Here is a 13,381-nt window from a genome sequence, read left to right on the forward strand (position 1 = left end):
AGGGTGGGAGTGGGGAGTTCACTTTCATAGCTCCATTCAGTCATTCAGAGATCCAGACCGAGAGAGGTTCTGCCATTTTCAATACGTGCTTCTAAGATTGCTCCATGTGCTGACATTCAAATGACAGAATAAGGAAGAGTGTGGAAGATAGTGCAAGAAATTTTCTTGGATTAAGCCCAGATGTGACAAACATCACTTCTACCTATATTTTATTGGCCATAACTCAGTCCCATGACCCCACCAATTGTAAAGAGGATGGAAACTGTAGTCCCTGGCTAGGAAACTACTTCTCAGCAACAGCAAAACACTATGAAAGGGGAGCACATGTCTGGGGTCTTTTGTCTTAGTTTGAGCAGCCCCAGAAAATGGACTTTTAGACAAGACTTCTCAGATGTTTTATTTGACAAGAAACACAGGCAAGAAAGTAGAGATGTGGCTGGGCATGGTGGCTCATGCCTGCAATCCCAGCACTTTGGGAGGCCTAGATGGGTGGATCACCTGAGGTCAGGAGTTTGAGACCAGCCTGGCCAATACGGTGAAACCCTGTCTCTACTAAAAATACAAACAATTAGTCAGGTGTGGTGGCAGGTACCTCTAATCCCAGCTACTCGGGAGGTCGAGGCAAGAGAATTGCTTGAACCTGGGAGGCAGAGGTTGCAGTGAACTGAGATCGCGCCACTGCACTCCACCCTGGACAACAAAGCAAAACTCCATCTCGGTTTGGGGGCGGGGGAGTGAGGAGAGAAGAAAAGAAAATAGAGATGTGAGACAGGGAGAAAGGCATCCAAAGAATGTGTTAACAAGTCAATTGCCACTGTGCCACTTGTGGACCCTGGGCCTTAATTCCCCTGAGGAAACTATGAGAGTCAGAGTAGATATCCCATCCATGGGACATGCAAACAAGGGTTTTTGTGCGCCAACTCCTGTCAGCCATCATTTGAGGGTTTTTTTTCCTATGGGTCATAAATCCTTTAGTCCTCTGGCCTACTGTGCAGGTGGCAGAGCAGATTCCTGGTGCCAGAGAATGCCTTCATGCGATGAACACAGATGCTGGCAGCTGGAAGTTTCCTAATGTGCATGAGTGCTAAGGGTGAGGGGGTATGGGTGAGACACTAAGGGTTTCTACATGGTCTCTGCCAGAATCCACCAGTAACATATGGACTCAAAAGACAATGTTTTTGTCCCTCCCTGCCCAAGCACACATCTGCTACACAGTGGGGAACGGGGAGGTACAAACAAAATAACAACAATAAAACTCCTTTTCAGAAAAGGGAGGAGTGGAGACCCATAGCCATCATTGGTCAGTATCAATTTTGAAGTTGGGCAGGCACTAGGAGGCTCTCTATTGGGGGTTCTGTTTAGATCAGATTCTGTTCTGTTACAGGAGCTCCTTTGCTCATTGCTCTTCAAGATCCCTGGTGCCTCCTTCTGGGAGGATCTTCACTTTCTATTACCTTCTCTATCCATATCTCAATATTGAGGAGTTTGTGCTCCTTGGGGCTGTATGACTTTTCACCTACTCGTGCTGCGAAAATTTGAGGATTAAATCAAAGTCTCAATACTCCAGGTTTCTGGTTGGGTTCAGAAAGCAATTACCTCAAAATGTTCGTAACCTTCAGATCTATTTGGTTCCAGTCAGTTTCACGTGGTAGCTGTCAACCTCACACATACAAAACAAGGTCAAGGGTAGGGCCTGATTCCACCAGTGAACATACTTGAGACATTTTTAGATTTAGATGGTTTATTACTTCCATAGATAGCAACAGAGAAGAATAAGTGAAAGATGTCATTTCCCTGGGTCTGATGATTGCAATGTGAGTTGTAGGATACTCTATTACCAAGGAGCCAAATCCAGATGGCAGCTAGTGCTTTTATATTCTGCAGGCCTATCATAAGGGGAGTGGGGCAGAAAGCCCCATAGCTCATCAAAACCTGGGAGATGATGAGAAACTGTCATGATGGCCTGTTAGGAGAGACAGAAAGGCGAGTGAGAGATGCCTTTCTAGTAGCTCCTTAGACACCTCCTTTAAGGATGACAAGGTGTTCTGCCAGGGCTCAGAGAAGTTGCAATTCAAGCCTTTGCCTCTACTGATATGTGTAAGCTTATCAACAGGGGAAGCCATGGCAGAGTTGTTCTTCTACGTAAGTAGTCCCCCCCCCCCCCCCCCGTTCTTTCCTAGACAAAATTTTCACACCTGATCGCTATCTTTGGCCCCATACCTCTCTCTCTCTCAGTTGATGGTGCCTACCTAGCTTGGGTGAGAGGACCATACTCTTTAAGCAGATCTTTTCCACATAGCCAGGTTGAAATGGACATTTGTTGCTCAAAACCTTTCTTAGGTTTATCTCTTGTTTTTAGGACACAGATGAAGTCAGCTTTTCCAACTTTGCAAAATCTCACATGCTTGAATTTTTTTTTTTTTTTTTTTTTTTTGAGTCAGGGTCTTGCTCTGTCACTCAGGCTAGAGTGCAATAGTGAGATCATAGCTCACTGTAACCTCAAACTCCTGGGCTCAAGCAATCCTCCCACCTCAGCCTCCCAGTACCTAACCTAAGACTACAGGGGTGTGTCCCCCACACTCAGTTAATTTAAAAAAAAACAAACAACTTTTTTGGAGAGACAAGGTCTGGCTGTGTCACCCAGGCTGGTCTTGAATTCTCGGCCTCGAGCAATTCTCCTGCCTCAGCCTTCCAAAGTGCTAGGATTAAAGGTGTGAGTCACTGCACCTGCCTGGATTTTTAAATTCTCTTTATTTTTGTTTGCAAACAGGCCAATTCCCTGAGCTTGTCTTTTCCTTATCTAATTAAATGCAGCCAGTAGCAACCAACATAGAATAGAATGTGCTGCTGATATTCTATTTTACCTCCTCTTTGCTAGAGCTCAGCAGACTTAGTAGGCCTACGTTCTATCTTCCGGGTTACTGAAGACCATAGTTTAAACAAATGTTTTGCTAATCAGACTATTTCTGCAGTGATAAATATCATTTACTAATTTCACTTTTAAATTGTACATTCAGTGTTGGGCGTGGTGGCTCGTGCCTGTAATCCCAGCACTTTGGGAGGTTGAGGTGGGTGAATCACAAGGTCAGGAGTTCAAGACCAGCCTGGCCAATATGGTGAAACCCCATCTCTACTAAAAATACAAAAATTAGCTGGGCATGGTGGCACGTGCCTGTAGTCCCAGCCACTTGGGAGGCTGGGGCAGAAGAATCACTTGAACCCAGGAGGCAGAGGTTGCAGTGAGCTGAGATCATGCCATTGCACTCCAGCTTGGGTGACAGAGCGAGACTCCATCTCAAAACAAAAATAAAAATAAATTGTACATTCATTTATTTATATGTATTTATTCATTTGCAGCATTGGAAACAAACATAAAACTATCACTCAAAAAACCTATTTTTAGTTTGGCTTTAATTTTGAGAAATATTATCTATGTAGTAAAATATAATAAGAAATATTCATATTCCCACCACCCATATTGTAAAAGTAACTATTTAGTCATATTTGTTTCCTGTGTTTTCTTTCCCATTCTTTTTTTTTTTTTTTTTTTTTGAGATGGAGTTTCACTCTTTTTGCCCGGGCTGGAATGCAATGGTGTGATCTTGGCTCACTGCAATCTTCGCCTCCTGGGTTCAAGCGATTCTCCTATCTCATCCTCCTGAGTACAGGCGCCTACCACCATGCCTGGCTAATTTTGTGTATTTTTAGTAGAGCCAGGTTTCTTCATGTTGGTCAGGCTGGTCTCGAACTCCCAACCTCAGATGATCTGCCCACCTCAGCCTCCCAAAGTGATGGGATTACAGGCATGAGCCACTGCTCCCGGCCTCCTTTCCCATTCTATAAACAGATAAAGTTGCCTGCAATCTCACCCCAAGCAGGGTCTGGAGAGATTGGCTCTAGGTGACAGAAGTGCCAGAGAAAGAGGAAACTGACCCTAAATGCCAGGAAAGTGATGGGAAAGTTAATTCCCAACTCCAACTACAGTTTTTTCCTTCTTTCTTTCTTTCTTTCTTTCTTTTTTGAGACAGGGTCTCACTCTGTTATGCAGTGGCACGATCATGGCTCACCACAGCCTCAACCTCCTAGGCTCAGGTGATCCTCCCACCTCAGCCTCCTGAGTAGCTGAGACTACAGATGCCCGCCACCACATTCAGCTCATTTTTGTATTTTTTGTAGAGATGAGGTTTCACCATGTTGCCTAGGTTGGTCTCAAAGTCTTGGGCTCAAGCAATCTGCCCACCTTGGCTTTCCAAAGTACTAGGATTACAGATGTGAGCCACAGCACCCGGTTCCCAGCTTCTTTTTAAAAAAATTTTGTAAATATTAGAGATGGGGGATCTTGCCACGTTGCTTTGGCTGGTCTCGAACTCGCAACCTCAGGCGATCTGCCAGCCTGGGCCTCCTAAAGTACTAGAATTACAGGCATGAAACACAAAGACCGGCAAATATGGAATGCTTCACAAATTTGCATGTCATTCTTGCACATGGGCAATGCTAATCTCTGTATCATTCCATTTTTTTTTTTTCAGTAAATATGCTGCCAAAGCAAGCACCAAAACCTCAGCTTCCGAGGTCATATCACAACCTTTCCCCATTTTCACCAAAGTCTTCAGGGATCACAAACCCCTGTATCTGTGGGTTCCACATCTGAGGAGGTCAACCAACTGGGGATCAAAAATATTCAGAAAAAAAAAATACAATTTTTGTGTAAAATTTGCCATAGTGGAAAAATAAATAAATAAATAAAATTGAAAAAAAAAGTATAACAACCGTTTACATAGTATTTACATAGCATCAGGTATTATAAGTAATCTAGTGATTATTTAAAGTACATGGGAGTGGCCAGGCACAGTGGCTCATGCCTGTAATCCCAGCACTTTGGGAGGCCAAGTCAGGTGGATCACGAGGTCAGGAGTTCAAGACTAGCCTGGTCAACATGGTGAAACTCGTCTCTACTAAAAATACAAAAATTAGCTGGGTGCGGTAGCAGACACCTGTAATCCCAGTTACTCAGGAGGCTGAGGCAGGAGAATTGCTTGAACCTCAGGGGTGAAGGTCGCAGTGAGCTGAGACTGTGCCACTGCACTCTAGCCTGCGCAACAGAGTGAGACTCCATCTCAGAAAAAAAAAAAAAAAGTACATGGGAGTATGTGCATAGGTTATATATAAGGACTCGAGCATCTTCAGATTTTGTTACCACAGGGGGCCTTGGAATCAATCCTCCGTGCATGCTGAGAAATGACTAACCATTTTCACCCTTAACTGAAGGACTGCTATTCAAGCAAACTTTAATGTGTATCAAAATCACTTGAAGGGCACAGATTGCTAGCCCTACCCCAAGTGTTCCTGACTTAATAGATCTGAAGTTGAGCCCAAGAATTTTCATTCCCCCAAAATTCCCAGGAGATGCTGATGCTGCTGGTCCAGAGACTACACATCAGAACCACTGCTCTATCCATTTTCCAGGAGTAGGTACTAGAGACAGACCCTCTCTGCTTGTCTGGAGACACACGATGGGAGAACTTGCCCCTAGTGGTGAACTCTTACTCTAAAGACAGTATCTGGTATCAAGTTCTGGCTGGCTAAAAGCTAAACGGTGCATTTTCTTCATCTTCATTAGCAGCATCTATGAATCTCCTTCTCTCATGAGGTCTCTACTTGGTCCAGAAATGCCAGGAATGGGCTCCCTCCCTGGTGTGGACCTTCACACAGAGATGGGCAGACAGCATGTACCCAGGAGCAGTGTGGTGTGTCAGGAAAGGCGGGGGCAAGTGACACAGTCCCTGAACTTCACTTTCCCCATCTCCACAACATGAGACAATGATACCCATCTATTGCAGGGTTGCTGAAAAGAGTAAACGGGAATAGTGTGAGGAGTCCCATGTTAACTGTAAAGTGCCCTAGAAATATTAATTATTATTACAGATTCCGGTCAGATTTGCACCTTAACAATTAACTGTGGTTTATTTTTTTTTTCCACCTCTAGTGATTTTTGTTTTTTGTTTTTAAGGCTTTCTTCACCTTTACCCCAGCAATAGGCCTTTACCTTTGAGCCCCAGTGTTAATTGATTCTGACTCATTTTTGGTAATAAATAACTATCATTCATTCTTTATTTATTTATTATAAATATTATAAATATTTATTATATTTATTATAGTAAGACAGATTTTATTCAGGACCATCAGGATAGGTATAGCAACCATGGCAATGGGATGCTGACTTAGGAGAAAGAGAGTGGGCTCAACTTTAAATACAGCATGGGCAAGTGGGAATTTATAGCCAAGGAACAAAAGTTTGGGGTCACTGGATAAAACATTACTAAGAAGGAACTTCAGGAGTGCCGGGGTTTCTTGCTGAAAATAGGTGAAGGTGATCAGACATCACCTAAGGATGGTAGAGGATGAGGAACCTGATCAGATATTGAGGGTGGAGGGTTCTAACTGGATTTTCCAAGGAAATACACAGATAAACCTACGAGAAAGTTGAGTCTGACTAAAGTTTGGCCAAGCAAAGAATCCTTGTCACCTTCCATCGCTGTATTCAAACACTTAAGACTCAAGCTGCTCACTACTATCTTTAGGCTCTAAAGAGAAAAGAAAAACAAAAACGATCAAGGGACATGGCATTATACTTTTACATTAGTAAATCCAAAGTCATTTTCTCAATCTCAGCAGTCAAGAATAAAATGATCCGCATTAGTATAGTGGCTGGAAGATTTTATAAAATAAGAAAAAAAAATTTTTTTTTTTTTTGAGGCGGAGTCTCGCTCTGTCGCCCAGGCTGGAGTGCAGTGGCCGGATCTCAGCTCACTGCAAGCTCCGCCTCCCGGGTTTACCCATTCTCCTGCCTCAGCCTCCCGAGTAGCTGGGACTACAGGCGCCCGCCACCTTGCCCGGCTAATTTTTTGTATTTTAGTAGAGACGGGGTTTCACCATGGTCTCGATCTCCGCTCAAGCCTGTAATCCCAGCACTTTGGGAGGCCGAGACGGGCGGAAAAAAATTTTTTAAATAATAAAATGAAAAGAAGCAACAACTAATCAGTTTACCACTAGTTATCACTGAGCTAAGTGTTTTGACGAACGGAGGCAAGATGGTGCATTTCCGGGTTTTTCATCACCAACTTTTCCCCGTGTGCGCGAGGATGCAGCTGGCGCCCGGGAAGGTGCAGACCAACCAGGCATGCGCCAGGTGATGTCAATCCGAAGAGATCAAGATTTACCTGGTGGCACCTGCGGCGCCTTCCCCCCCCACCACTCCCCTGACGCGTCCGTGCCCCGCCTATTGCCCTTCCACTCCTAGAAAAGTCACTCCCGGCAGATGCACGGGGCGGGCTTCCTCAGCCCCTACCTTTGTCGGGACTGCATTAGGAACTCTGCCCGAGAGCTCTACTGGGTGACTCTCTCGGCCTCCTTTGCCGGAGGCCAACAGACTTCACCCCCATACCTTTTTCTCTGGAGCTAGATGACCAAAGAATAAATTTGCAGTTTTGCTTTTAGCCTTGCCTACTCGCTGGTTCTTTTGTGCTCGCTCTGGTGGTCTTAGAAAAACAAATCAGTTGGTGCCGAAGACCCGGGAGGAGACCCCTCCTCAGGCCTCTAAGGGTTGAGGAACCTCCTCCTGCTCCCACACGGCAGACGGACCAGGACCTGAGACCTGCTTCCCTCACTCTCACGGCCTCTCTGGGGTAAGTGCCCTTGTCTCCTCTTTACCTCCCTCGGCCAAAATCCTGCGCAGGTCCGAGGTCCATTTTGAGCCACCAAGTGGCTCGGGAGACCCGTTCAGGACGGAGACGTCCGCCTGAAGGTAATCTCCATTTTGGCTTCAAGAGCCTCCAGTTTGTCTCTGCTGGTTCCAAAGGACGCTTTGAAGCCAGGCAGGGATCCATTTCCATTTCCATTGTGTCCATTGTGTAAGTAAAGAGGAAACAAACGGGAAACCCCCAGTCCAAATTTCCAAAGAGCACCCCCTTAGGGTGCCTCCTAGCCAATTTAAAAAACCTTACAGCTTGAACAAGACCTTAGGAGGAAGCGGTTAATTTTCCTTTCCACTGTGGCGTGATCGACCTCAGCAATTTCTGCCAGCGGCTAGGCAAGTGGTCCGAAATTAATTACGTACAAGGCTTTGGGCCTTATGCTCTCGTCCCGACCTGCCCTATATTCCTCCTTCTCTCCCCTCTCTCTCCAACCCCTCCCTTCCTGCCCAGCCTCCTCCTTCCTCCTCCTTATCTACTAGTAATCCACTCGGTCCCGTGCCTCCTTCGGGGCCCCCAACTGGCTGTCTTGAGTCCCCTATCTCTGCCCACACCCTCCTACAGTGTTAGCACCTTTGTGAGAGGTGGTTGGGGCAGAGGGGGTAGTCAGAGTACATGTCCCTTTTTCATTGGCCGATCTTTTCAAAATTGAGAAGCGTTTAGGCGATTTCTCAGCTAATCCCACCATCTACATAAAGGAATTTAGATACCTTTGTCAGGCCTATGACTTAACTTGGCATGACCTCCAGGTTATCCTAACCTCTACCCTAAACTGACTGAGGTTCTAACCCAGTATACCCGGTTAGATCTGGCCTCCCCCACAGGGGCCACTATTTTGGCGTCTTATTTCATTTCTCAATCAGCTCCTGACATTCGTAAGAAACTTCAAAAGGTAGAGGATGGTCCTCAGGCACCAATACAAGACCTGGTTAAATTAGCCTTTAAGGTCTATAACTCCAGAGAGGAGACGGCAAGCTCGCCTTGAACAGAAGTTACAGCTCCTAGCAGCGGCTTTACAGCCCAGTCGTAACCCCAGGCCAGAGAGTACACACTCCGCAGACTCCAAGGCTACAAAAGGAGCCTGCTATAAGTGCGGCAAAGCAGGACACTATGCCAACAGGTGTCCGCAAGGTCCCCGAGCCCCAACGCAGCCTTGCTATAAGTGCAAGGCATCAGGACATTGGACCAGTGAATGTCCTAACCCTCGTGAACCAGCAACCCCCTGCCCTGCTTGCCAGCAGGGAGGACACTGGAAGTCTGATTGCCCCACCCTGAGAACAGGTGCTGCGTCTCCACGTGACCCCCTTTCCAGGATCCTGGGAGCTCCTTCCAGCTCCTACATCTAGACGACGACAACTGAAGGTGCCGAGACTCGGGGACCCCCATCACCCTCGCCGAGCCGCAGGTAACTCTCCTGGTAGCGGGTAAGACAATCAATTTTTTAATCAACAGCGAGGCTACCTGTTCTGTTTTGCCGTCCTTCTCTGGACCTAGCCTTCCATCCAATATCTCTGTAGTAGGAGTAAGCGGAAAGCCATCCACTCCACAAAAACTCCACTCCTTAATTGCTGCCTGGCCAACAACTACTCTGCGCACTCGTTCCTCATTCCCAGCTAAAAAGGGCCCCTACCGAAAGCAATCAGTGGAAATCAGTTTGGCTTTCCCCCACTTGCCTCAAACTTACTAAATTTTAACTATCTCATACTCCTTAACCTTGCTGGGACCTTCCTTCTGGGTTTTGCCCCTATTCCAACAAATGCTTCCATTCCTCATTCCTATACTAATACTGTGCCTTATTTTATTCTTCATCCGTACGTCCAAATGCCAACCATGGGCCCCGACCTTGACGACGCCCCTTAACAGCAGGAAGTAGCCAGACAGACCACGGCGCCCCTTATCACTATTACCAATAAAAGGTTGGAATGTTTTGACGAACGGAGGCAAGATGGTGCATTTCCGGGTTTTTCATCACCAACTTTTCCCCGTGTGCGCGAGGATGCAGCTGGCGCCCGGGAAGGTGCAGACCAACCAGGCATGCGCCAGGTGATGTCAATCCGAAGAGATCAAGATTTACCTGGTGGCACCTGCGGCGCCTTCCCCCCCACTCCCCTGACGCGCCCGTGCCCCGCCTATTGCCCTTCCACTCCTAGAAAAGCCACTCCCGGCAGATGCACGGGGCGGGCTTCCTCAGCCCCTACCTTTGTCGGGACTGCATTAGGAACTCTGCCCCAGAGCTCTACTGGGTGACTCTCTCGGCCTCCTTTGCCGGAGGCCAACAGACTTCACCCCCATACCTTTTTCTCTGGAGCTAGATGACCAAAGAATAAATTTGCAGTTTTGCTTTTAGCCTTGCCTACTCGCTGGTTCTTTTGTGCTCGCTCTGGTGGTCTTAGAAAAACAAATCACTAAGGTTTTGCAGGCCCATTTTACCCCCTCTCCTTTTGCTCTCCGCCATTTGAACCTTAGGTTCAGTCCTAGAATCTCCCCAGTACGAGGCAGATGCAGAGAAAGAGAACGGAGATGTCCACTGAAGGGGAGGAGGAGGGGAGGCCATTGAAGATCTTGGCAAAGATGCCTTTGTGTTAGCTGTGTAGTAAGTCATCCTTTCTTCCCTTGCCATCTTGTGGCTGTGTTAGGCAGTGATTCTATTCCTGCTGTGTTGGAGGGAATCCACCCAGTCCGTAGTCAGAAGACCTGGATGCAGTATTAATTCTACCACTTACTAGCCGTGTGCCCTTGAACCCATCATTTAACTTCCTCCATTTTTACATCTGCAAAATGGAACTACCACTATTTGCCTCAAGGAATTGTTTTGGATAATACATTTTCCCGTGCGTGTCTGGTATAAGGCGGGTGTAAAGTAAGTATCTATTGAGGACATCCTTTCTTTCCGTGGCTTTTTTAACAGTAAAGGAGTATTCCTGGCCTGTGGTCCTACCTCCTGAACCCAGGGCGCTGGGCCTACTCGCCGCGGAGGCTAGGCCTGCCCAGCAAAGCCCTAAACCCAAGGGATCCGGCCTAAGCTTTCCCTGAAGCCCCACCGCCCACGGACCGCTCACCTTCACTTTTGACATTTCCGCTCTCCTGCCGCAGCTGCCGATGGCGTCACTTCCACCGGAAAAGGCGAGCGCAGCCGCGCGGTTGGCGCGAAAGTCGGTTCCCGTTCTGGGCAATTTCCGGGTTCTCCAGCGTTTGCTTTGGGGTAGGGGCGGCGCCGAGTCGGGGGAGGGGGCTGTGCGCCGGGCTGGCGCCCGACCCCAGCCACCGCCCTGCGGGCAGCGCGTCCCCCGACTCGCCTCCCGGAGACCCCGAGGCTCCAACGAGGTAAGTAAGGCGCGGAGTGGGGACTCACTCCTCCCCGGCCCCAACTGGGGTTCGCGATGCCTTCTGTGGCCTTCGGGATCCTCTTTTCCTGTCCTAGTAACTGGCCCTGGGACTGACGGGTGGGCCTTTGACACCTAAAGGACGTGGCTTCCGTGATCCCAGAGCCAGGCCTTTTTCTGGAGCTGGGAACCAGAGCATCTGGCCTTATGCAGGGGTAAGACCATGCTAACTGGCTTCCATGTTTATATTTAAAATCTGTTTACTGAGGGGTGAACGAACCTCGCAGGCCGTGGGTATTCGCAGGCCGTGGGTATCCGCAGGCCGTGGGTATCCGCAGGGACAGATGCACTCAGTGTATCCATAAAACAAGTGCAATTGAATGTCCATTGGCTTAGAGGGCTTAGAGCCTTCATAGCAGGGCCCTCCTCAGTGTATTCAATTTGGGTTAATTTTGCTTTCTGATTTGCAAAGATTGGTGTTGTTATGTTTTTCTTTGGCTTTGCCCACATTCCAGGGTTTCTTACAAATGCCTTTGACGAATTCACCGGCAGAGCCAGAATGTCTGTCTTTAGGCATTCTTGTCTGCGTGGAAAAATAGGTGGGTTAAACATGGAACTTTATACCTAATGTGGTTTTGTTCTTGTTAATGGTTCCTTTATTTTGACAGTTCAGAAATGTCCAGAAATGACAAAGAACCGTTTTTTGTGAAGTTCTTAAAGTCTTCAGACAATTCCAAATGTTTTTTTAAAGCTCTCGAGGTAAGAGTTGAAAACGTCTTAATACCGTGAATTCATTTTCTTGTTTTTAAGTGTTTTTGATTTGTTGGGCTTTATGTCTTAGAAGTAGATAGTTCACTTTCATAATAATTTAATAGTCTACGTTAATACAGATATATCATTATTACATATTTTAGAATTGATCTAAGTACATTATTATGTATTTCGGGGGGCTGGAAGTCTATTATCACGTTGCTGTTTAATGTGACTGACCTGCAGTTCTTGGAAATTAAGTTGCTTTCATTTGCCTCCTAACCAGAGTGGTCCTTTGTGTGCTGTAAAAATTTGAGTCAGTCGTATACTGGTCATACTTGAAAATTTTTTGGTTAATTGTTAAAAATTATGTTTTATTATGTACAGTGTGATAATTGGATGATAGTAGAGGTGATGTAGAGTCTTGCTTCTCACAGATCTCAGCAGTATTAGCATGGCCTGGAAGTTTGTTCAAAATGCAGAATCTTGGCCTCCAATCCAGACTTACCACTTAGAATCTGCATTTTTAACAAGATCGTCAGTGTGCATTAAAGTTTGAGAAGATTTGTAGCAGATTTTTTTGAATTTCATTCATTCAGCAAGTATTTATTGAAGTGTTCATGATTTGATAGCCACTTCTCTAGTACTTGGAATTTATCAGTGATCAGAACAGGCAAAGATTTCTGTTGTCTCAGAGCTTACATTCTAGCAGGAGGACATAGACACTAATCAGATATGATAAATTAGGAAGAGAGAAAAGCAAAACAGGTTAAGGGGTTCCAGAGGATGTTTCTTGGGGGTGGGAAGAAAAGGGGGTTATAATTTTAAATAGGATGTGATCAGGGTAGGCTTTATGGAGAAAAAGATATTTGAGTAAACGTGAAGGAGGTGAGATAACCTTGCAGATATTTGGAGAAGAATGTTTCAGGCAGAGAGAGCAACCTTATACAGCCCCTGGGAAAGTGTCTGTAGTCTCTATCCAAGTTTAGTGTTCTGTTGTGTAGTAAGTGAGGGATGGGGGAAGAGTGCTAAGGAATGTGTCAGAGAATAATGGTAAAGAGGTCATGTAGGGCCTTGTGGGCCATTTTTCTCTCAGTGGAGAGCCATTGGAGGGTTTCAATCAGAAGAGTAAACTTGATCTGACTTACACTTTTAAAGGGATTACTGTATTTAACATAGGGACCTCAAAATTGGTTCAGAACATTTTTGAGTGCTTACTGGGTATCAGGATATAGTAGCAAACAAGATAAATAATGAAACTTCCAGGGGAGAGAGACAAAAACTATATATATATATATGTATTTTTAAATAAAATAGACTAAAAGGGTAGAGGGTAGAGGAAGGGTATTTGAGAAAGCATGATTAGGATAGGCATCTCTGGGGAGGTGATATTTAACCAGACCTGATTGAAGTGGGGGATTAAGTCAGGTGAAAACCTGGAAAAAGAGTATTCCCTGCTGCAAGATCGAGAGCAGAGCCTCTAAATGAGGTTATGGTTGGCTTGTTCCAGGGCTGGCAAGAAAGTGGGAGTGGCTGGAATAGAGTAAGCAAGGGAGA

General features: G+C 46.2%; 2 protein-coding genes and 1 pseudogene across 4 annotated transcripts in view; 1 reads left to right on the plus strand and 2 right to left on the minus strand.

Annotated features, from left to right (window-relative positions):
* Positions 1 to 1,315: 1,315 nt before the first annotated feature.
* On the minus strand, positions 1,316 to 11,462 carry LOC117078788. Its single transcript, XM_033202264.1, has 3 exons — positions 11,355 to 11,462; positions 10,811 to 11,209; positions 1,316 to 1,963 (listed from the first exon to the last, which is right to left on the minus strand). The coding sequence occupies exons 1-3, from the start codon at positions 11,460 to 11,462 to the stop codon at positions 1,835 to 1,837; spliced, it is 636 nt and encodes a 211-aa protein (XP_033058155.1). The 3' UTR covers positions 1,316 to 1,834.
* Positions 4,442 to 4,540, minus strand: LOC117084623 (annotated as a pseudogene).
* The window catches only part of TOPBP1 (DNA topoisomerase II binding protein 1), a 64,884-nt gene continuing 62,411 nt past the window's right edge, over positions 10,909 to 13,381 (plus strand). The window contains exons 1-2 of one of the 3 annotated variants that reach the window (XM_033212648.1): positions 10,909 to 11,075; positions 11,743 to 11,833. In XM_033212648.1, the coding sequence (XP_033068539.1) occupies positions 11,750 to 11,833 (84 nt within the window). In that variant the 5' untranslated portion in view covers positions 10,909 to 11,075; positions 11,743 to 11,749. The remainder of the gene's footprint in view (positions 11,076 to 11,742; positions 11,834 to 13,381) is intronic. The other 2 variants (XM_033212645.1, XM_033212646.1) reach the window with 2 other exon arrangements.

This window comes from Trachypithecus francoisi, unplaced genomic scaffold, assembly GCF_009764315.1.
Source record: "Trachypithecus francoisi isolate TF-2019V2 unplaced genomic scaffold, Tfra_2.0 Lachesis_group0, whole genome shotgun sequence".
In the NCBI taxonomy this organism is placed as follows: Eukaryota; Metazoa; Chordata; class Mammalia; order Primates; family Cercopithecidae; genus Trachypithecus; species Trachypithecus francoisi.